Raw genomic sequence first — 20,512 nt, forward strand, 5'->3', positions numbered from 1 at the left:
AGGACTGCTCAGGTGCTCTGGTTGTATTATGGGGTGCCCCCCCCCCAATTTGAATATTCCATGGCGTTTTAATAAGCCTTGACAACATTTTATGTACACATTGCCAGCACACTATGCACTGATTGTATTTTTTGAGGAGGTAACAAGGAGGGTAGTGCACTTGATGTAGTGCAATATGGACTTCAGCAAAGCTTTTGATAAGGTTCCACATGGCAGACTGATCACGAAGTTAAAAGCCCATGGGATCCAGGGCAAAGTGTCAAGTTGGATTCAAAACTGGCTCGGAGACAGTAAGCAGAGGGTATTGGTTGATGGGTGTTTTTGTGACTGGAAGGCTGTTTCCAGTGGGGTTCCACAGGGCTCAGTACTAGGTCCCTTGCTTTTTGTGGTATACAGTATAGCAATGATCTAGACTTGAATATAGGGGGTATGATTAAGAAGTTTGCAGATGATACTAAAATCGGCTGTGTAGTTGATACTGAAGAAGGAAGCTGTAGACTGCAGGAAGGTATCAATAAATTGGTCATAACCACAGAAAATGCTGGAAATACTCAGCAGGCCAGGCAGCATCCGTGGAGAGAGAAACAGAGTTAACGTTTCAGGTCTGGGACCCTTCATCAGAACTGGAAAAAGCTGGAGATGAAACAGATATTAAGCAGGTGCAGAGACAGGGGGGTGGGGGTAGGAGGGGAGGAAGAAATAGAAAGAACATCCTGTACTTTTGTAAGAGGCAGGAAAGATAAAATGTTGCAAATGGGAGTGGCAAAAATCATACTGCATGAAAAATGGGGGCAGGGATAATTATCTGAAATTGTTGAACTCAATGTTGAGTCCGGCAGGCTGCAAAGTGCCCAATCGAAAGATGAGGTGCTGTTCCTCGAGCTTACGTCGAGCTTCATTGGAACAATGCAATAGCCCGAGGACAGAGAGATCAGAGTGGGAGTGAAGCGGTGAATTAAAGTGACAGGCGACCGGAAGCTCAGGGTCACCCTTGCAGACTGAACGGAGGTGTTCAGCAAAGCGGTCGCCCAATCTGCGTTTGATCTCCCCAATGTAGAGGAGACCGCATCGTGAGCAGTGAATACAGTATATTAAATTGCAAGAAGTACAAGTAAATCGCTGTTTCACCTGGAAGGGGTGTTTGAGGCCCTGGACAGTGGGAAGGGAGGAGGTAAAAGGGCATGTGTTGCATCTCCTGCGCTTGCACGGGAAGGTGCCAGGTGAAGGAGAAGGACTGTTGGGGGTGATTGAGGAGTGGACCAGGGTGTCGCGGAGGGAGCGGTCCCTTCGGAATGCTGAAAGGGGAGGTGAGGGGAAGATGTGTTTGGTGGTGGGATCACGTTGGAGGTGGTGGAAATGGCGGAGGATGATCCGTTGAATGTGGAGGCTGGTGGGGTGAAAGGTGAGGACAAGGGGAACCCTATTGTGGTTCTGGGAGGGAGGGGAAGGGGTGAGAGCAGAAGTGCGGGAAATAGAACGGACACGGTCAAGGGCCATGTCAACCACAGTAGAGGGGACTCCTCGGTTGAGGAAAAAGGAAGACATGTCGGAAGCACTAGTATGGAAGGTGGCATCGTCAGAACAGACGCAGCGGAGATGGAGAAACTGGGAGAATGGAATAGAGTCCTTACAGGAAGCAGGGTGGGAGGAAGTGTAGTCCAGGTAGCTGTGGGAGTCGGTGGGCTTGTAGTGGATGTTTGTTGAAAGCCGATCGCCAGAAATGGAGACGGAGAAGTCAAGGAAGGGAAGGGAAGTGTCGGAGATGACCATGTGAAGGTGAGGGAAGGGTGGAAATTGGAAGTAAAGTGAATGAACTTATCTAGTTCAGGGCGAGAGCAGGAAACGGCACCAGTACAGTCATCGATGTACTGGAAAAAGAGGTGAGGGAGGGGAGCTGAGTAGGACTGGAACAAAGAATGTTCCACATATCCCATGAACAGGCAGGCATAGCTAGGGCCCATGCGGGTTCCCATAGCAACACCTTTAATTTGGAGGAAGTGAGTGGAGTCAAAGGAGAAGTTGTTCAATGTGAGAACAAGTTCAGCCAGGCAGAGGAGGGTGGTGGTGGATGGGGACTGGTTGGGCCTCTGTTCAAGGAAGAAACGGAGCGCCCGAAGGCCGTCCTGGTGGGGGATGGAGGTGTAGAGGGATTGGATGTCCATAGTGAAAAGGAGATGGTTGGGGCCAGGAAACTGGAAACTGTTAAAGTGACGGAGGGTGTCGGAAGAGTCGCGACTGTAGGTGGGAAGAGACTGGACAAGGGGAGAAAAAATAGAGTTGAGATAGGAAAAGATAAGTTCCGTGGGGCAAGAACAGGCTGAAACGATGGGTCTACCAGGGCAGTCCTGTTTGTGGATCTTGGGAAGCAGGTAGAAGCGGGCTGTGCGCGGTTGGGGGACTATGAGGTTGGCGGCTATGGAGGGAAGATCTCCAGAGGAGATGAGGTCAGTGACACACTTGGAGACAATGGCTTGATGTTTGCTAGTGGGGTCATGGTCCAGGCGGAGGTAGGAGGAGGTGTTGGAGAGTTGGTGTTCACCTTCCGCACAGTAGAGGTCGGTTCGCCAAACAACAACAGCACCACCCTTATCAGCAGGTTTAATGATAATGTTAGGGTTGGCTTGGAGAGAACGGAGTGCTGCAAGTTCAGAGGGAATTGGTCAGGTGGGCAGAACATGGCAAATGGAATTCAATCCCGGAGAAGTGTGAGGTAATGCATTTGGGGAGGGCTAACAAGGAAAGGGAATACACATTAAATGGTAGGACACTGAATAGTGTAGAGGAACAAAGGGACCTTGGAGTGCATGTCCACAGATCCCTGAAGGTAGCAGGCTAGGTAGATAAGGTGGTTAAGAAGGCATACGGAATGCTTGCCTTTATTAGCCGTGGCGTAGAATATAAGAGCAGGGAGGTTATGCTTCAACTGTATAAAACACTAGTTAGGCCTCAGCTAGAGTACTATGTGCAGTTCTGGTCACCACATTACAGGAAAGATGTGACTGCACTAGAGAGGGTACAGAGGAGATTTACAAGGATGTTGCCGGGAGTAGAGAATCTTAGCTATGAGGAAAGACTGGATAGGCTGGGTCTGTTTTCCTTGGAACAGAGGAGGCTGAGGGGAGACCTTATTGAGGTGTATAAAATTATGAGGGGCATAGATAAAGTGGATAGAAAGGACCTATTTCCCTTAGCAGAGGGGTCAAAAACCAGGGGGCACAGATTTAAAATAATTGGTGGAAGGTTTAGAGGGGATTTGAGGGGAAATTTCTTCACCCAGAGGTTTGTGGGGGTCTGGAACTCACTGCCTGAAAGGGTGGTAGAGGCAGAAACCCGAACCACATTTAAAAAGTACTTGGATGTGCACTTGGGATGCTGTAACCTGCAGGGCTACGGACCAAGAGCTGGGAAGTGGGATTAGGCTGGATAGCTCTTTGTTGGCCAGCGCGGACACGATGGGCCGAAATGGCCTTCTTCGGTGCTGTAACTTTCTATGATTGGCCACACTTTGGGGTGCTGAGAGCCACTGGCACGTTGCAAGCCTGGAGCCCCCCGACCCAACTAATAATAGAGTATCCGTTATTACATTATCAACCCCAATGTTTTAATTCCAACTCTCTCGTTGAACAATTCAGCTGTACTTCTGAAGTCTAATCTGCTGGAATTAGATCATTATAAATATATTTATTTACAATCAATCTCTTGCAAATGATCATGATTCCGAGATATCTCCCATGAGTGAAATTAACCTGCCAGTGCAGCAATTTGTTTTGTACATTGATAAATTCTTCATTTTTTTTTAAAAAAGGTTAGTTTGCTGCTTGATTGCTCAAGTAGCCTTGGAGCTTTTAGAACAAGAGATTAGTTTCTATTGTATGTAAAACCTGCCCAATTGATTTAGCTTCTTCAGAAGTGCGAACAGCTTGCTTCTTGGTGCAGTGAACACTGGGTTAGTAAAAAATCTCATGGGTTGTTCCTATAGTACCATAATCATTGCACAACCTTATGAGCTACTAATTGGGCTTCTCGCTTTTAGGGTGCTTACCATTAAACTGAATAAAGAACTTGCTTGTCAGAGGAATATCTCATGCTTTCCAAGATTAAGTATAATTTAAATGAATAGTGAATGACATAGACCAAACTTCCTTTTACCTGGAATTGTCTGTAATCCTAAGGAAATAAAATTAAGGAGTGACATGAATCAGTCATTCATGAAAGAAAGACTTATGAAATAATACTGAGTGGCCTACGGGTGGCACTGTCCAGGGAGAGTATAAATACTCGGGCACGGGCCTAGCTTGCGCAGGACATTCTTAACAGGAACTAGTAAAGGACACAACTAGACCTCCATGTTGTAAAACAGTTGATTACAGCTTTGTTTAACGCTTAGACCAAGTGCCTAGTAGTTTTCTTACGTCAAGGAGTGTGATTATACCTCTCTAGTATTTTAATCAGAATACTGTCAAATACTTTAGGATCATCCCGGTTTCTCTTGCAGTTGATATTCTATTGATTAACTCGTTCAAAGAGGAGTTAGATAAATATCTGGCTCACAGTGGGATTGGAGACTACAAGGCTTGGCATGGGTTATAGAGAAACTAACTGACGACAACAACTTGTTTTATATGAATTTATAAATTTACGAATTTATATACGCCTTCAATATAGATAATGTCCAAAGGCGCTTTACAGAGAGGAGAGGAAAAAAATTGAATCGATCAAGGGTTTGGACCCCCAGCCATGAGGGAAAGTTAGGAGAGATGACCGAAAGGTTGGTCAGAAAGATGGGTTTCAAGAACCAAGGTGGAGAGGTGAGGAGTGTAGGGAGGGAGTAGGACCAAGCGGACTAAAGGTTCTGCAACTGATGGTGGATCGAAGGATATGTGATGCACAAAAGGCCAAAGTTGGAGGACTGAATGGTGGCGGGGGCGATATGGAGGTGGAACAGTTTGATTCGCATTGGAGTTAGAAAGTGTAGTGTAGTAAGCTCGTGAGTGAGATAGTAAGTCCATCCATGATTGAGGTGGCTAGTCCACGATTAAGGTGGACATGGACTATGGAAGGGGCGGGCTTGAAGGGCCAAATGGTATTTTTCCATTCCAATCTTTCTTGAGGTGTATAAATGGAAATGATCAAATATTTCTTGGTGAATGATGGTTTCTTCACTGCTTGGATTCAGAGGGGACAGTGATGCCTGTGGAGGGCGGTGGACCCGATTTGAATAACACAGGTGTCAGAATGAATGAATGTTGTGCCGTTTTTCTTGGTTACCATTCAGGATCAGGGGATATTTCTGCAGAATTTGCTCAGGGGGTGTTGAGTTGGCCGGTGTCTATGGAGGGTTCACATGGTCTACGAAGGGTGGAAGCTTGGTGCTTCCCAATGGCTATTTTTCATTCCCTGCTTTCCTGTGTTCTTCGATTCAGTTCAATCAAGCGGAGGTGTCTAATTGTTGAGGCCCATCAAATAGACTCTTCAAACTGTAATGAAGAATGTTTTATATAAAATGCATTAAATAATGAAAAAATAGGGTGGGGGGCAGGAGAGAAAAAAATGTAATCCTGAGTTAATAATCTGGAATCAAATATGTGATCAAATAAGAGTAATTGTCATGTCCTTTATAGCTAAGTGCACTTAAGGGCTTTCATCACTTTAATATTAAGTGTCATGTTAATGGGGCTGTCAATCACAGCCTCTTGCAAAGACACTTAGATCAGCTGCTGAGGTATTGTAATGATCATCAGCTATTGTGTTAGCATCGGGCTGTATAACTGTCAGTCGTTTCAAAGTAGGTGGGAGAGACATCCAAAAACTGAGGCCCATTTTCAGATTGCTGGATAATTGCTCACAATAGCTTTTCCATTACCAGTTGAATAGTTTCTTTTGTCACTGCTTTTTAGTTAGCTGGCTCTCAATTATCAAATCTGGTAAAGAAAGAAAGGACGACTTGCATTCATCTCACGCCGTTCACGACCTCGGGACATCCCAAAGCGCTTTACAGCCAACAAAGTACTTTTTGAAGTGTAGTCACTGTTGTAATGTAGAAAATGGCAGATGCCCCTCAGCGATCTGATTGAGGGGTACAGCGGCATAATCACACGGCAACTTGTCGACATAATAAATAGAAGCTCCGGGATAATATTTGGCATCGCAAGTTGGCCTATCTTTAATAATTGCAACCCCCCCCCCCCCCCCCAAACAGATATTTCAATAAATTAAGCAGTCATAGAGCTGGTTTGAATCGTCCATCACCATAGACCTCAGTGATATGCAGCAGCTCCCAACCTCATTGAATTCTGAATCTTGTACATGGCCTCACCCTGCCCTAGGTCTGCAACCTCTTCCAGCCTTGCGTTCAGCACGCACTCCTCTCTGCTGTGTCTGGACCTCCGTGTGTACTGCCCCACCCTTTCCCGCATTACCCCACAGGGCATCTTTCCCACTGCCCTGGCTGAGGTCACCTTACACAGGATAGCCGAGGCGCCAAACCTTGGGCCTCCCCTGGTTAGCACGGCTCAGGTCGACACGAGAGAAAGTTTTCAAGTGGCGGTTTCTCAACATCCTCTCAGATGAAAGCAGTGCTTTGCTGTAGAAGATAAAGCACTTTTACCAATTCTTACTGCTGAAACGTTACCGCACCACCAGGGCAGAACCTGCAGGATTGCCTGGTTAATATCTGGGCAGATAACCGGGAAATTTCACTGCCTTTGTATATGGAATCAAAGAATGATGCAGCACAGCAGGAGGCCATTCGGCCCTTCGTGCTTGTGCCGGCTCTTTCGAAGAGCGATCCAATTAGTTCCACTGTTCTGCTCTTTTCCTATATCCCTGCAATTGTTCCCCCTTCCAGTATCCAATTGAAAGCTACCATTGAATGTGCTTCCACCACCCTTTCAGGCGGTGCATTCCAGATCCATAACAAGTCGCTGCGTAAAAAAATATTTTCCTCACGTTGCCAATATATTCCCAATGAAGTTTGAAAGTCATCATTCCTCAGGCCAGTGAACATTCCATGGGGGGGCCATTACTCAAGCCGCGATGAGCAGCTTAGCAACCGTGTGTAATTGGTCGTGGTTGCCGTGCAGTTCGTCCTGACTGCTCTCGCTAAAGTTGTGTGTGGGAGAGCACGGGCTGGGAAGCGGTGTTGCGGCAAATTCCTGGCAGCAGTGAGGTATGACGGACATCTCCACGAGCCCTGCTGACTAGGAAACGCCCGTCAACCGTGGGATGCCGGCCAGAGTCACAAATGGAGAGTTGTTTTTAAAATCTAACAAAATCAATGGGCCTAATGAATTTTCATTCCATTTATAACTTGTACTGTGTTTTCGACTGAAAAAAATAAATAATTCTTTTAAAAATACAATTTGTTTTTCATCGCTCCACCATTGGTGGCCGTGCCTTCTGTTGCCTGGGTCCTAAGCTCTTGAATTCCCTCCCTAAACCTCTCCGCCTCTCTACCTCTCTCTGCTCCTTTAAGACGCTTCTTAAAACCTACCACTTTGACCAAGCTTTTGGTCACCTGATCTAATATCTCCTTTTGTGGCTCGGTGTCAAATTTTGTTTGATAACGCTCCTGTGAAGCACCTTGGGAAATTAAAGGCACAAGTTGTTTATGACAGAAGTCAGAACAGATCAAAACAATTTACTGTAGTCAACTTACATCTATATACGTCGCAAGTCACGAGCTCCGTTTTGTAAAACGTGTACCTTACCGCCTCTTCTCAGTTTCCCCCCCTTCCACATCTCTTCTGAAGCCTCCACCTTATTCTGGGGCACAGTTCCATGCGTGCCAGCCTCTCTCCTGGGCCTCACCCAAGTGACCACTCTTCATGTGTGGAACCAAACAGTGAGGCGTTTGAACCACGGGTGGAGCAGGTCCGATCGAGTCCTTTCCCAACCTCCATGCAAGTGTGTTCTTACAGCAGGACTGGCTGAGTAGGATTCTCCCCTGCCCTCCCCCCCCCACCCCTGCCGTCCCTCCATATTCTAGGGGCGCCAGGGTCAATTATAGTGGCCCCTACTCGCGCTCTAGTCAAGCTCAGCCAATTCAGGACAGAGCGGGGGGTATATAGAACCTGAGGCATACCTACTCCGAATGGCTTAGTCGCACAGGAGGGCGGGGGCCACGGGGTGAATCATGTTTTTACAGGTAAGGTATAAAATCAAGACTTAAAAAACGAAGACAACTTCAACGGAACAAATAGGTGGGGGGGGGGGGGGAGCTAAAACTGCTTGTACTTCTCAAAACCTGGAGTGAAAGAAGGGCGCCCGTCAAAGAGTGACGGTTTATTTAAAGCGAGACGAGAGAAAAAAAATAATAAATGGAAGCTCCAGGATAACATTTGGCAGCACGAAGTTGGCGATTCTTCAATAATTGCCCCCAACTGACACTTTGATAAATGAGGCAGTCAGAGCGCTGGAGAGCTGTGGCTGGAATCCGAGAAGCAGCAGTCTGTTCTCAACGAGTGGGATGGTGCAGCGACTGGATTGACTGTTGGGGACTCGGCGATCATGCACCATCCCAGGAGCTGAGAACAGCCTGTTCTTCCTGGATTGCAGCCACGCTGCTGCTGCAGTCCTTTGTATCTTGTACAAACTGCTTTTTTGCTCAGGCTCCTGTGGCATCCATACTAGATTGGGTGCTAGCTGGGTGAGGAGGGAAGCCGTCCCGACTGGGGTTTGGAATTGCGAGGTCCTTGCCAATCCATAGCAAAGGTGCCCAATGACACTGATGGGGCTGTTCTCCGAGGCATGGGAGCTGATTCCATATCCTCAGGACATCTGAAAATAGACTTCAGAATCAAGGTGGTCTCCTGTGAGGTGTGTGGTGATTTTTCTTAAGTTTGCACCTGAATGTAACATTTCCAAATTTGCTGATGACACAAAGCTAGGTGGCAGTGTCAGATGTGAAGAGGCTTCAAGGGGATCTCGACAGGCTCAGTGAGTGGGCGAGAACATGGCAGATGGAATATAATGTGGATAAATGTGAAGTTATCCATTTTGGTAGAAAAACAGAAATGCAGAGTATTTCCTAAATGGTGAAAGATTGGGGAATGCAGATGCTCAAGGGGACCTGGGTATCCTTGTACATGAGTCACTGAAAGTGAATGTGCAGGTGCAGCAAGCCATTAAGAAGGCAAATGGTATGCTGGCCTTCATTACAAGAGGATTTGAGTACAGGACTAAAGAAGTCTTACTCCAATTATATAGGGCCTTGGTGAGACCAGAACTGGAGTACTGTGTACAATTTTGGTCTCCTTACCTAAGGAAGGATATACTTGCCATAGAGGGAGTGCAACGGAGGTTCACGAGATTGATTCCTGGGATGGCGGGACTGTCGTATGAGAAGAGATTGAGTAAACTAGGCCTGTATTCTCGTGAATTCAGAAGAATGAGAGGGGGTCTCATTGAAGCATACAAAATTATTACAGGGTTTGATAGGGTGGATGCTGGGAGAATATTTCCCTTGGCTGGGGAGTCTAGAATCAGGGGCCACAGTCTCAGGATAAAGGGTAGGCCATTCAGGACTGAGATGAGAAGAAATTTCTTCACACAGAGGGTGGTGAATCTGTGGAATTCTCTACCCCAGAGGGCTGTGGAGGCTCAGTCATTGGGTATATTCAAAAGAGAAGTTGATAGATTTCTGACTAGTAAGGGCATCAAGGGATATGGCAACAGGGCCGGTGAATGGAGTTGAGACAGAAGATCAGCCATGATCTTATTGAATGGCAGAGCAGGCTCGAAGGGCCGAATGGCCTAGTCCTGCTCCTATTTCTTATGTTCTTGATTATTTTAAAATTCTAATACTTGTTTTCAAATCCCTCCAGGGCCTCGACCCTCCCTATCTCTGTAATCTCCTCATCCTCTACAATCCTCTGAGATCTCCACACTCCTCCAATTCAGGCCTCTTGTGCATCCCCGATTTTAATCGCTCCACCATTGGCAGATGTGCCTTCAGCTGCTTGGACCCTAAGATCTTGAATTCCCTCCCTAAGCCTCTCCACCTCTTTCTCCTCCTTTAAGATGCTCCTTAAAACCTACCTCTTTGACCAAGCTTTTGATCATCTGTCCTAATACCTCCTTAGGAGCCAAATTCTGTTTGATAATTGCCCCTGTGCGGCGCCTTGGAACGTTTCACTATGTTAAAGGCGTTATAGAAATGCATGTTGTTGTTAGCGATCTGCTGATCAACTTGTGGGAACGCGCTCCTTCGAAATATTCGATTCTTGGGAATGTGTTTTTGTTAATGGGTCATGAGTTGGGGAGAAAACTTAGGCACTCTCCCGCCTTTCCTTTAAAAGAGGAATTTCACACCCCTCAAAGTGGCATCGGTGCCTTCCTGTCCCCTTTCCGAAAATGGTGAGCACTCTTGCTGGGAACAAGTTGGGAGAGATTACTGACGTGGTTGCCTTTGCCCAGTGTTGGTTGGGCTGACTTGCTAAGGATTGTGTTTTCTTTTATGACAGGAGATCACCAGATGGTTCAGCTTCACCTGAAGTCCAAGGAGACGGGCATGACCTTTGCCAGCACCAGCTTTGTCTTCTACAACTGCAGCGTCCACCACTCGTAAGTTTGTCTGGACCTTGCATCTGTTTGTTCCTCCTTGAGCAGCAATCCTTTACTGCAATGAGTCGTAGGTGTCCCTCGCTTAGGGGCACATTTTATTTGCCTGTTGGGTTCATTCTGACTGACCCAGCGAAAAGAAAAGGCTTGCATTTCTCCAGCGCCTTTCACGACCTCAGGACATCCCAAAGCGCTTTACAGCCAGTGAAGTCCTTTTGAAGTGTAGTCACTGTTGTAATGTGGGAAACACAGCAGCCAATTTGCGCACAGCAAGCTACCACAAACAGCAATGTGATAATGACCAGATAATCTGTTTTTAGGTGTTGGTTGATGGATAAATATTGGCCAGAACACCGGGGATAACTCCCCTGCTCGTCTTCAAAATAGTGCCATGGAATCTTTTACGTTCACCTGTGCAGGCAGGCAGACGGGGCCTCGGTTTAACATCTCACCCGAAAGATGACTCTCATCCACTGCAAATTGAGATTTTTTTTTTAAATGATTATTTTCCGTAGGAATTTTGATGAAAAAAACCAAAGAAATTCCAGGAAGGGAAAAGGCCATTCAGCCCACCAATCCCCATCCTTCCACAGACCATGCACAATCTAACCCTATCATGGAGTCTCTCCAACCCATTTAATCTCCTGAGGGAGAAATCCAGTATAAATATTCCCTGATCCACAAAAGAGATTGAAATAAAACTGCAGAATATTCATTTATCTTCACATCTCCACCCTGGCCTGCTGGCATCCACGGACAAAATCAACCCTCGCCAACCCTACCATCTCAGCAGGACACTCTGTCCCACAGTGTATCTCAGTCTGCATCTATCGCAATAACCGCTAATCCCATTCCCAACCAGTTGTTGATCCAGCTCCTTTTTGAAGGAGATGTTAAATCAACCCGGCCTTGTCCACCTTTGGTAGGAGTCTGTTGGTGGTATTCATACAGACAGACCGGTCCTCTCTTTATTTCAGTTCAAGGGGCAGTACGTATGTGTCAATATGTACTTATGAGGGGGCGATTTCCTCTGTGCACTCATTTTAAGGAAATCATAAACCTGTTTCTGAAGAATATTTTTCCTGTCTCTCTACACGCAACATACAGTGTAAAACTTCTCCAATGTTCTCATCTGTCTTCCATTTTACTTTTGCTATCTGCTTTTTCTTTCAGTTTTGCTCTGTCTCTTTCTGTTGTTTTCCTCTTTTTAAAAATTTCCTTTCTATTGTTGTGTTCCTTTAAAAAGTTCCAAATTAACATAGAAACATAGAAGATAGGAGCAGGAGCAGGCCATTCGGCCCCTCAAGCCTGCTCCGCCATTCAATGAGATCATGGCTGATCATCCAAATTCAGTACCCTGTCCCTGCCTTCTCCCCATATCCCTTGATCCCTTTAGCCTTAAGAAATATACCCAACTCTTTTTTGAATATATTTAATGAACTGGCCTCCACCGCCCTCTGTGGCAGAGAATTCCACAGGTTCACCACTCTCTGGGTGAAGAAATTCCTCCTCATTTCAGTCCTAAATGGCTTACCCCTTATCCTTAGACTATGACCCCTGGTTCTGGACTCCCCGGCCATCATAAACATCCTTCCTGCCTCTAGCCTGTCCAGGCCTGACAGAATTTTATAAGTTTCGATGAGATCCCCTCTCAATCTTCTAAACTCCAGTGAGTATAAGCCCAATCGACACAATCTCTCCTCATACGTCACTCCTGCCATCCCAGATATCAGCCTGGTGAATCTTCGCTGCACTCCTTCCATGGCAAGAACGTCCTTCCTCGGGTAAGGCAACCAAAACTGCACACAGTACTCAAGGTGCGGTCTCACCAAGGCCCTGTACAACTGTAGCAAGACATCCTTGTTCCTGTACTCGAACCCTCTTGCTACGAAGGCCAACATACCATTTGCCTTCTTAACCGCCTGCTGCACCTGCATGCTTACCTTCAGCGACTGGTGCACAAGAACACCCAGGTCTCTTTGCACTTCCCCTTCTCCCAATCTATTGCCATTCAAATAATAATCTGCCTTCCTGTTTTTGCCACCAAAGTGGATAACCTCACATTTATCCACATTATAGTGCATTTGCCATGTTTCTGCCAAGTTTTGGAAACAAAAAGGAATTCGTCACTGTTAATGTATGGGGAATGTAGACATTATGGATGTAATAGCTGCTCCCCCCCCACCCCCATTTAATAGCTTAACGAAAACTCCACAATATTCAAAGGAACATTGACTTACAAACCATCTCCCTGTCCCCACCCTGGCCGGTTGTCCTTCCTTCTTATAACTTATAAAATTCTAACAGGACTAGATAGATTAGATGCTGGAAGGCTCTTCCCGATGGCGGGGGAGTCCAGAACCAGGAGTCACAGTCTAAGGATAAGGGGTAAGCCATTTAGGACTGAGATCAGGAGGAATTTCTTCACCCAGAGAGTGGTGAACCTGTGGAATTCTCTACCACACAGGGCAGTTGAGGCCAATTCATTAAATATGTTCAAGAAGGAGTTAGATATATTTCTTAAGGCTAAGGGGATCAAGGGGTATGGGGAGAAAGCAGGGACAGGGTACTGAATTTGGATGATCAGCCATGATCTCATTGAATGGCGGAGCAGGCTCGAGGGGCCGAATGGCCTACTCCTGCTCCTATCTTCTATGTTTCTATGTTTCTTCTCACCGATGGCCGAGGAGCCAGCCTTTAGCTCAGTGGCAGCATTCCCACCTCTGAGTCAGAAGGCGCAGGGTTCGAACCCCCGCTCCAGACAGTCCCAGCCAGTGGAGACTGAAGCTCCGGCTCGGAGTCCTGGGTTGACCTCCAGTGGGTGAGTGTGGGTGGCTCCTGCTCATCATCTGGGTTGTGAGAGCCCATCAATCCCCCCCCCCTCTCCCCCGCCCCACCATAGAATCATAGAATAGTACAGCACAGAAGGAGGTCATTCCACCCATCGAGTCTGCGCTGGCTCTTCCGAAGAACAATCTCTATAGTCCCACTCCCCTGCTTTTTCAACATTTCCCTGCAAATTTTTTTCTCCTTCAAGTATTGATCCAATTTTCTTTTGAAGGCTGCTATTGAATCTGTGTCCACCGCCCTATCGGGCAGCGCATTCCAAATCCTAACCACTCGTTGCTTAAAAAGGTTTTTCCTCATCTCGCCTTTGGTTCTTTTGCCAATCACCTTAAATCTGTGGCCTCTGGTTATCGACGCTTCAGCCACTGCAGACAGTTTCTCCTTACTTACTCTATCTCAACACTTCATGCTTTTAAACACCTCTATCAAATCTCCCCTTAGCCTTCTCTGCTCTAAGGACTAACCACCCTGTTGGCTGGTATAAAGATAGTTATGGCCATGGAAGCAGTGTTCGCTGTTACTCATCCTGCAACCTTCACACTATTTTCCGAGGGAAGAGTGCGCAGAAATGAAAAACAAACCTGGTTAAACCTGGAGAGAGCTGCACTCTTAGGCTCAGTTAAGCTAAAGCTTAATTGACAGCAGACATCTTGAGTTACTTTGTCTGCTGATGGAAGCTCAGTGGGTTACTGGTTGCAAGAGAGACCACAACTGAGATCAGGAATCAACACGATAAAGGCAGCTAATGTTCATTTATATTTTGGGTTCGATTTGACAACTTAAAACCAGCTCCCAAACTACACTTTGTTTATCTTTACTTTAATGTTTTTTAAAAATCAGACTTGGAAGAAAATAATAGAAAATATTTTAATAAAGTATTTATTACATGGAAATGAATTTTGCTTTCTCAGAGCAGTTAATCATTAAGAAGAATGTTATCGTGAATTATTAATTGTTTTATTACTGTACCTGTACTGAGGCGGTTTTTATATGATCGAGGTGGTCTGTGAAATGTTGACTAGAAGATTAAATAAATAGACTGCGATTAGTGATGTCAATTCAGCAAAACACGCAGCCTGAAATTCCGCGGCGGTTTTGCCGATCTGTCCCCCCGACAGTAGGCGGGAGACTGATGGAATCCCTGTGGAACTCCCAGCCTTAATTGTTGAAGTGCGTGGTTTAAATGGACTGACCAGAAATGTGGACATGAGTGGACGGACTCTAAACGCATCCATGCAATGTTCCCCTGTCGGCCATTTTGACAGCAGTATTAACTCATTTAGAAGTCATGTGTTTAAGACCTATGTTTAAAATGGCAGGAGTAGGAATGTTGAATGAATGCATTAAGCTTCTGTCTCCAGCCCCACAACCCTCCGAGATTGCTGCGCTCCTCCAGTTCTGGCCTCTTGCGCAAACCCGAATTTAATGGCTCCACCATTGGCAGCCGTGCCTTCAGCAGCCGAGGCCCTCAGCTCTGGAATTCCCTCCCTAAACCTCTCCACCTCTCTCTCTCTTCCTTTAAGACGGTCTTTAAAACCTACCTCTTTGACCAAGCTTTTGGTCACCGGTCCTAATATTTCCTTATCCGGCTCGGTGTAAAATTCTGTTAATGCTCCTGTGAAACACCTCGGGACGTTTTACTACATTAAAGGTGCTATATAAATGCAAGTTGTTGTTGTCACCAACTTTATTTTCTAAGCCACCATTTTTTAAAAAACATTGGCCCAGAAATGCGGGTCTCCACGGGTGAGTACGCACGGGGTACGCACCCGTAGGCCCAATGGAAGTGCCGGTTTCCTGCATGCACTGCGCGTGCGCGGGAAACCGGCACTTCCGTTCCCCTAAAAGAAGGGGTTCAGAGTTCGAACGCGTGCGCAGGAGAGGCTGCGCGTGCGCATTGAACTTAGTTTTTTTTTGCAGGTTTCTCCGGGAAGGTAAGTCTCCAGAATTTACACTTTTAAAAAGCAGTCGCAAGGCCTGCTTTTTACAAGGTAAGTGGTGAATTAATTAAAATTAAAACATTTTTTCCACAGGTTTATTATTTTTAAATACTTTAAAGAAAGGTAAGTTTATTTTTAGCCCCGTTAGAAAATAAAATTATTTTTTTCAAAAATTTAAATTATTGTTTAAAATAGTTATTTCATGTAATTTATAGTTTATTATTTAAAAAATGTGATTAAAAAAAAAAATTATTTGAAGATTTAGTGATGTTTTGGGGCCCGTAGTATTTATAAGTTTTGACAGCTCTTCCTGTCAATTTTATGAATGGAGCATTCTCTGCTCCGATTGGCTCCCCATGGCCCACGCATCGAACTAACTGCGCCCCTGGGATACGCAAGCACTGCGCGCCGGCAGTTGGAGCAGGCCCAGGATCGGAATCCCACGGGGGTCCACAGCTCAACGGCTGGCGCGGTAGGTAAGTGCAGGTTGGGGCCTTACACCCGCAGGAAGCCCCCGACCCGAATTTCTGGCCCAATATCCCTCTCCCATTTTCTCCTCTCGGTGGGTATTTTTCTGTAGGCACCAGTCACCCTCCACTACCTTTCTAAAATGGATTTTCTTCATGTGTGAAGCTTGGCAGGCTATTTGACAACTGGAGGCATCACACACGAGCCTCGCTCCTGCCCTTACTCTATGCTGCACAGACACATTCAGCATTCGTATCTACAGGATGTACTGCAGCAAGTCGCCAAGGCTTCTTCGACAGCACCTCCCCAACCCACGACCTCCAGCACCTAGAAAGACAAGGGCAGCAGGTGCCAAGTCCCACACCATCCTGACTTGGACAGATAATTACTGTTCTTACATCGTCGCTGGGGTCACAATCCTGGGACTTCCTGCCTAACAGCACTGTGGGAGTAACTTCACCACACGGACTGCAGGGGTTCAAGAAGGCGACCCACCGCAAGTGCAACTAGGGATGGGCAATAAACACTGGCCTTGCCAGTGACGCCCATATCCCGAGAATGAATTTAAAAAAAATACTTACAGGACACACAGACACTTTCCACTGGTAGCCCATGGCGTGTAAACCTGGCTGATTTACCCCCCGCCCCCACCTCACTAGCTCAGGGGTGCTGAGACCAATTGTAATCCTCCGACTGCTGCCCTGAGCTGTGATCAGCTAACTCAGTAAAAAGTGACCGTATTTATCTGTGTGTAAGATGAAAATGGCAGGCTCTCGACCGGTTTTATTTGATGCACATGGTATCCAGAGACCAGGAGGAATTCATTGATATCATTTCATCTGCACAGAAGAATATTTTGTACGCAGAGGAATATTTTGTGCGCAGAGGAATATTTTGTGCGCGGAGGAATATTTTGTGCTCAGTGAATGTTACCGTGCTGTAACATTCCACGGCTTACCCAGGTCTTTCCGTGCAAAGAATTAATTTGCACACCATGAACTGTTCCTGCTTGGGAGTCTGTTCCACTCATTCACTACTTTGTGGGGAACTATTCTTCAGATCAGTGTACTTGGTCATTTTGCACCTTTACCTTTGTGCCTACAGTCCAGGCTATTTAAGCTGTAACAGACAGTGTATTATTCTGTTGTTAATAGAATTATAGGATCATAGATCAGTACAGCACGGAAGGCGGCCATTTTGAAGAGCAATCCAGTTAGTCCCACTCCCCCGCTCTTTCCCCATATCCCTGCAATTTTTTCTCCTTCCAAGTATTTATCCAATTCCCTTTTGAAGGCGACTATTGAATTTGTATCCACCACCCAATCTGGCAGAGCATTCCAAATTCTAACCACTCGTTGCATAAAAAAGTTTTTCCTCATGTCGCCTCTGGTTCTTTTGCCAATCACCTTAAATCTGTGCCCTCTGGTTATCGACCCTTCAGCCATCGGGAACAGTTTCTCAAACCCTTCATGATTTTACACACCTCTTATCAAATCTCCTCTTAGCCTTCTCTGCTCCAAGGAGAACAACCCCCAGCTTCTCCAATCTGGACCTCTTGTCTAAAATGGGCTGTTCCTTTAAGGTCACAAAGTCTAATTAGAAACATGGAAATTTACAGCGCAGAGTCGTGCCTGTGCTGGCTCATTGAAAGAGCAGCCGCGCTCAGTCCCACTCCCTCACTTTTTGTCCGTCACCCTGTGAGTTCCTCATCCTCCAGGACCCGTCCGACTCCCTTTTAAAATTATTGAAGGAATCCGCTTCCACCACCTTTTCAGGTCGAGCGTTCCAGATCCCGATAACTCTCTGAGTGGGAAAAAAATGTCTCCTCATCTCCCCTCGAGATCCTGTGCCAATGATTTTAAATCTCCGACCTCTGGTTATTGACCCACTGGGTAAAGGGCGTGTTTTTTCTCTATCTACTCTCTCAAAACCTCTCGCCATCTGAGGGAGGGATGGAGGATTAATCAGAGTTTAACTACTGTTTGGTGAGGGACTGGATGGTCGTTGTAAATTTCTGCTTCCAGGTCAGCAGAGACCAGTTTGAAACAACTGGCTTCTTTTTGATCTCTTAAAAGTGTGACCGCTCAAAATTTTTATGAAGCTGCAGTCAGGTTCGAATGAGCTAGAAACAGCCTGAATTTAAACACTCATAGATTTTGTAATGTCCTATGAAGCATAATCTGACTGTGTATTTTGTCTAACCAGGTGCCTGTCATGTGTGACCAGTCCCTATCAGTGTCACTGGTGTAAATATCGACACATGTGTACACATGACCCACGGACATGCTCCTTCCAGGAGGGCCGGGTCAATGTCTCGGAGGTAAGGAGATTTTCCATTTTTTACCCCCACCCTCCACATAGCTGCCTGAAACAGCTAAGGTTTTATAGGCCTAAAACCATAAGGACAAAAGAATGGGAGATCGAGACATGGGCTTTTGACCTCATCCAGTTTCTCCTGGAACTCTCTCCCCTCAAAAGCTGTTTGAGGTCAATTGAAATGTTCAAGGCCGAGATCGCTAGATTTTTATTAGGTCAGGGATATGGAACCAAGGCAGGTAAATGGAGTTGCGATACAGATCAGCCATGATCTAACTGAATGGTGGAACAGGCTCGAGGGGCTGAATGGCCTCCTCCTGTTACAATGTTCCTGTCATTTAGGTTCAAAGTTAGGGCCCACATGCACCATTTTCATCTCCTCTTTCTGCCTTTCACCCCCCTCCCTATCTGGGTCTGCAAAACTTCACAACTATAAAGGATTAACTTTTGGAGGCTTTGATAGTCCTAAACTGGGACGATTCGCTGCCCTCCAGTTAGTGGCAGAAGCTGTTTAACATCCAACTGAACCAGTGCAATAAGCTGACGGCCTTGGTAAGGCGGCACCTCCGACAGTGCAACACTCTCTCAGTACTGCACTGAAGTGCCAGCCTGGATTATGTGCTCAAGTTTCTAGAATGGGGTTTAAACCAACAAAAAGGTGCAAAAAGATGCCCCCGTTCTCTTGCCCTGAAGAGAGACACTTGAGGATCACCTTTAACCTAATCCGCAGAGTGGGTTTGGGTAAGACATCCATTTTACAGCCCGCTCAATTTTTGCTCTCCATTGGCTGCGGGGTGTAACACGGACGGCCGACTTGAACCCGCATGTTTCCCGCTGAGCGGTTGAAAATTGTAGTCCTAACACACTAGCTTTGAAACTGCCCAAACTTATTTCACACAGTATCCCTACATCCAGTAGAAAAAAAAAAGAGATTTCCATCTCATAACTTGAGCCAGATTGACATGCTTACCCCAATGCACCACCCAATCTCGAAAGCATTCTTCGTTTTGCCAAGTTTTTTTCCCCGTGGTTTGCAGTCAACCCAACTTCCTTGACCGAGGCACATCAATAACAGGAGAGAAAACTGCAGCACTTGTAAGCTTGGGCGACTCGCCAACAGGGCTCCGTTGAACCAAGGCTGTGAACTGCCAGGGATCTCATTTGGCCAAAGTAACAATAAATCAACATTATCGCAGTTACTGAGGCTTAACATTCAGAGGGATTTACACTCTGATCCTCCCTTTCTAGTCAGATACCTATTACGATTGGCAAGATGGCAACCCAGTAAGTTCTTCTCAGGCTTGAACCCAGATGTGAGTGCGAGTTAATTCAGGCTGCAGCACTCCTTCTGTTCGTGTATTTGTTTTAACGAATGCCTGATGTAACTGCTTACGAAGCTGTCTCTCTTCACTGGCTCATGGAACCTCGGAACAGGAGTAGGCCATTCAGCCCTTCGAACCTGTTCCATCATGCAATTAGCTCATGGCTGATCTGTATCTTACCTCCATTTACCCGCCTTGGTTCCATCACCCCTTAATACCCTTGCCTAACAAATATCTATAAATCTCAGTTTTGAAATTTTCAATTGACCCCCAGCCTCAACAGCTTTTTGGGGAGAGTGTTCCAGATTTCCACTACCCTTTGTGTGAAGAAGTGCTTCCTGACATCATCCCTGAACGGCCTGGCTCTAATTTTAAGGCTATGCCCCCTTGTTCTGGACTCTCCCACTAGAGGTAATAGTTTCTGGATGAAGCATTGGTGCAGACCTGGGAAGAGATCGTTGGGAACACTTCTTGGATGGGGGAAGAGCATCAGTAGTGAGAAAGCATCAGTGGAGAATGGAACCTCTGTGTAAATGGGTTTCTAGTCAGAGGAGCAGCAACTGTTGGGTGATGATGTGGTTGAGTTAATGGGTCACCGGCTGAACGAGGATGTGTTTGGCAAAGCTTTCCCCCCCCCCCCATTTGTTTGTAAATAGCAACAGCTTGCATTAAAATTTGCCTTTAACATAATAAACATTCCAGATGTGCTTGTCGGAGGAGAATAACAGGCTCTGAGCAACAAATGCTAGCGTGAGGGAAGGTGACCATAGAGATTTTGAGGAGCATTTTGAAAGTAGAGGGAGGGATAGGTTGCAAGTCGCATGGATTTTGGATGAGGGCCAATGGAGGCTGGCAAGAACAGGGACGATGGGCGAGCTAGACTTAGAGCAGGATGGATGCAAATGGCGGGATTTTGGAAGAGTTGGGATTTGTATATGGCGAAGGCCAGGGGTGTTGCAGAAGTCAAATGGATGGTGACAAAGGAATGGATGTGGAGGTGTAAACAGACAGTCTTGGTGATTGATAAAGTATGAATCAAAAAATCAGCGAATGGTACAG

The 20,512-nt window shown here is 46.2% G+C and overlaps 1 protein-coding gene across 6 annotated transcripts in view; it reads left to right on the top strand.

The window, feature by feature from the left end:
• The window catches only part of plxna4 (plexin A4), a 691,435-nt gene that overhangs the window by 491,366 nt on the left and 179,557 nt on the right, over positions 1-20,512 (top strand). For all 6 annotated transcript variants that reach the window (XM_086010677.1, XM_086010680.1, XM_086010678.1 and 3 more), the window contains exons 8-9: positions 10,464-10,563; positions 18,021-18,135. In XM_086010677.1, the coding sequence (XP_085866803.1) occupies positions 10,464-10,563; positions 18,021-18,135 (215 nt within the window). The remainder of the gene's footprint in view (positions 1-10,463; positions 10,564-18,020; positions 18,136-20,512) is intronic.

Source organism: Somniosus microcephalus, chromosome 17 (genome assembly GCF_052327205.1).
Source record: "Somniosus microcephalus isolate GS21.2 chromosome 17, FLI_Smic_1.0, whole genome shotgun sequence".
Taxonomy (NCBI): Eukaryota; Metazoa; Chordata; class Chondrichthyes; order Squaliformes; family Somniosidae; genus Somniosus; species Somniosus microcephalus.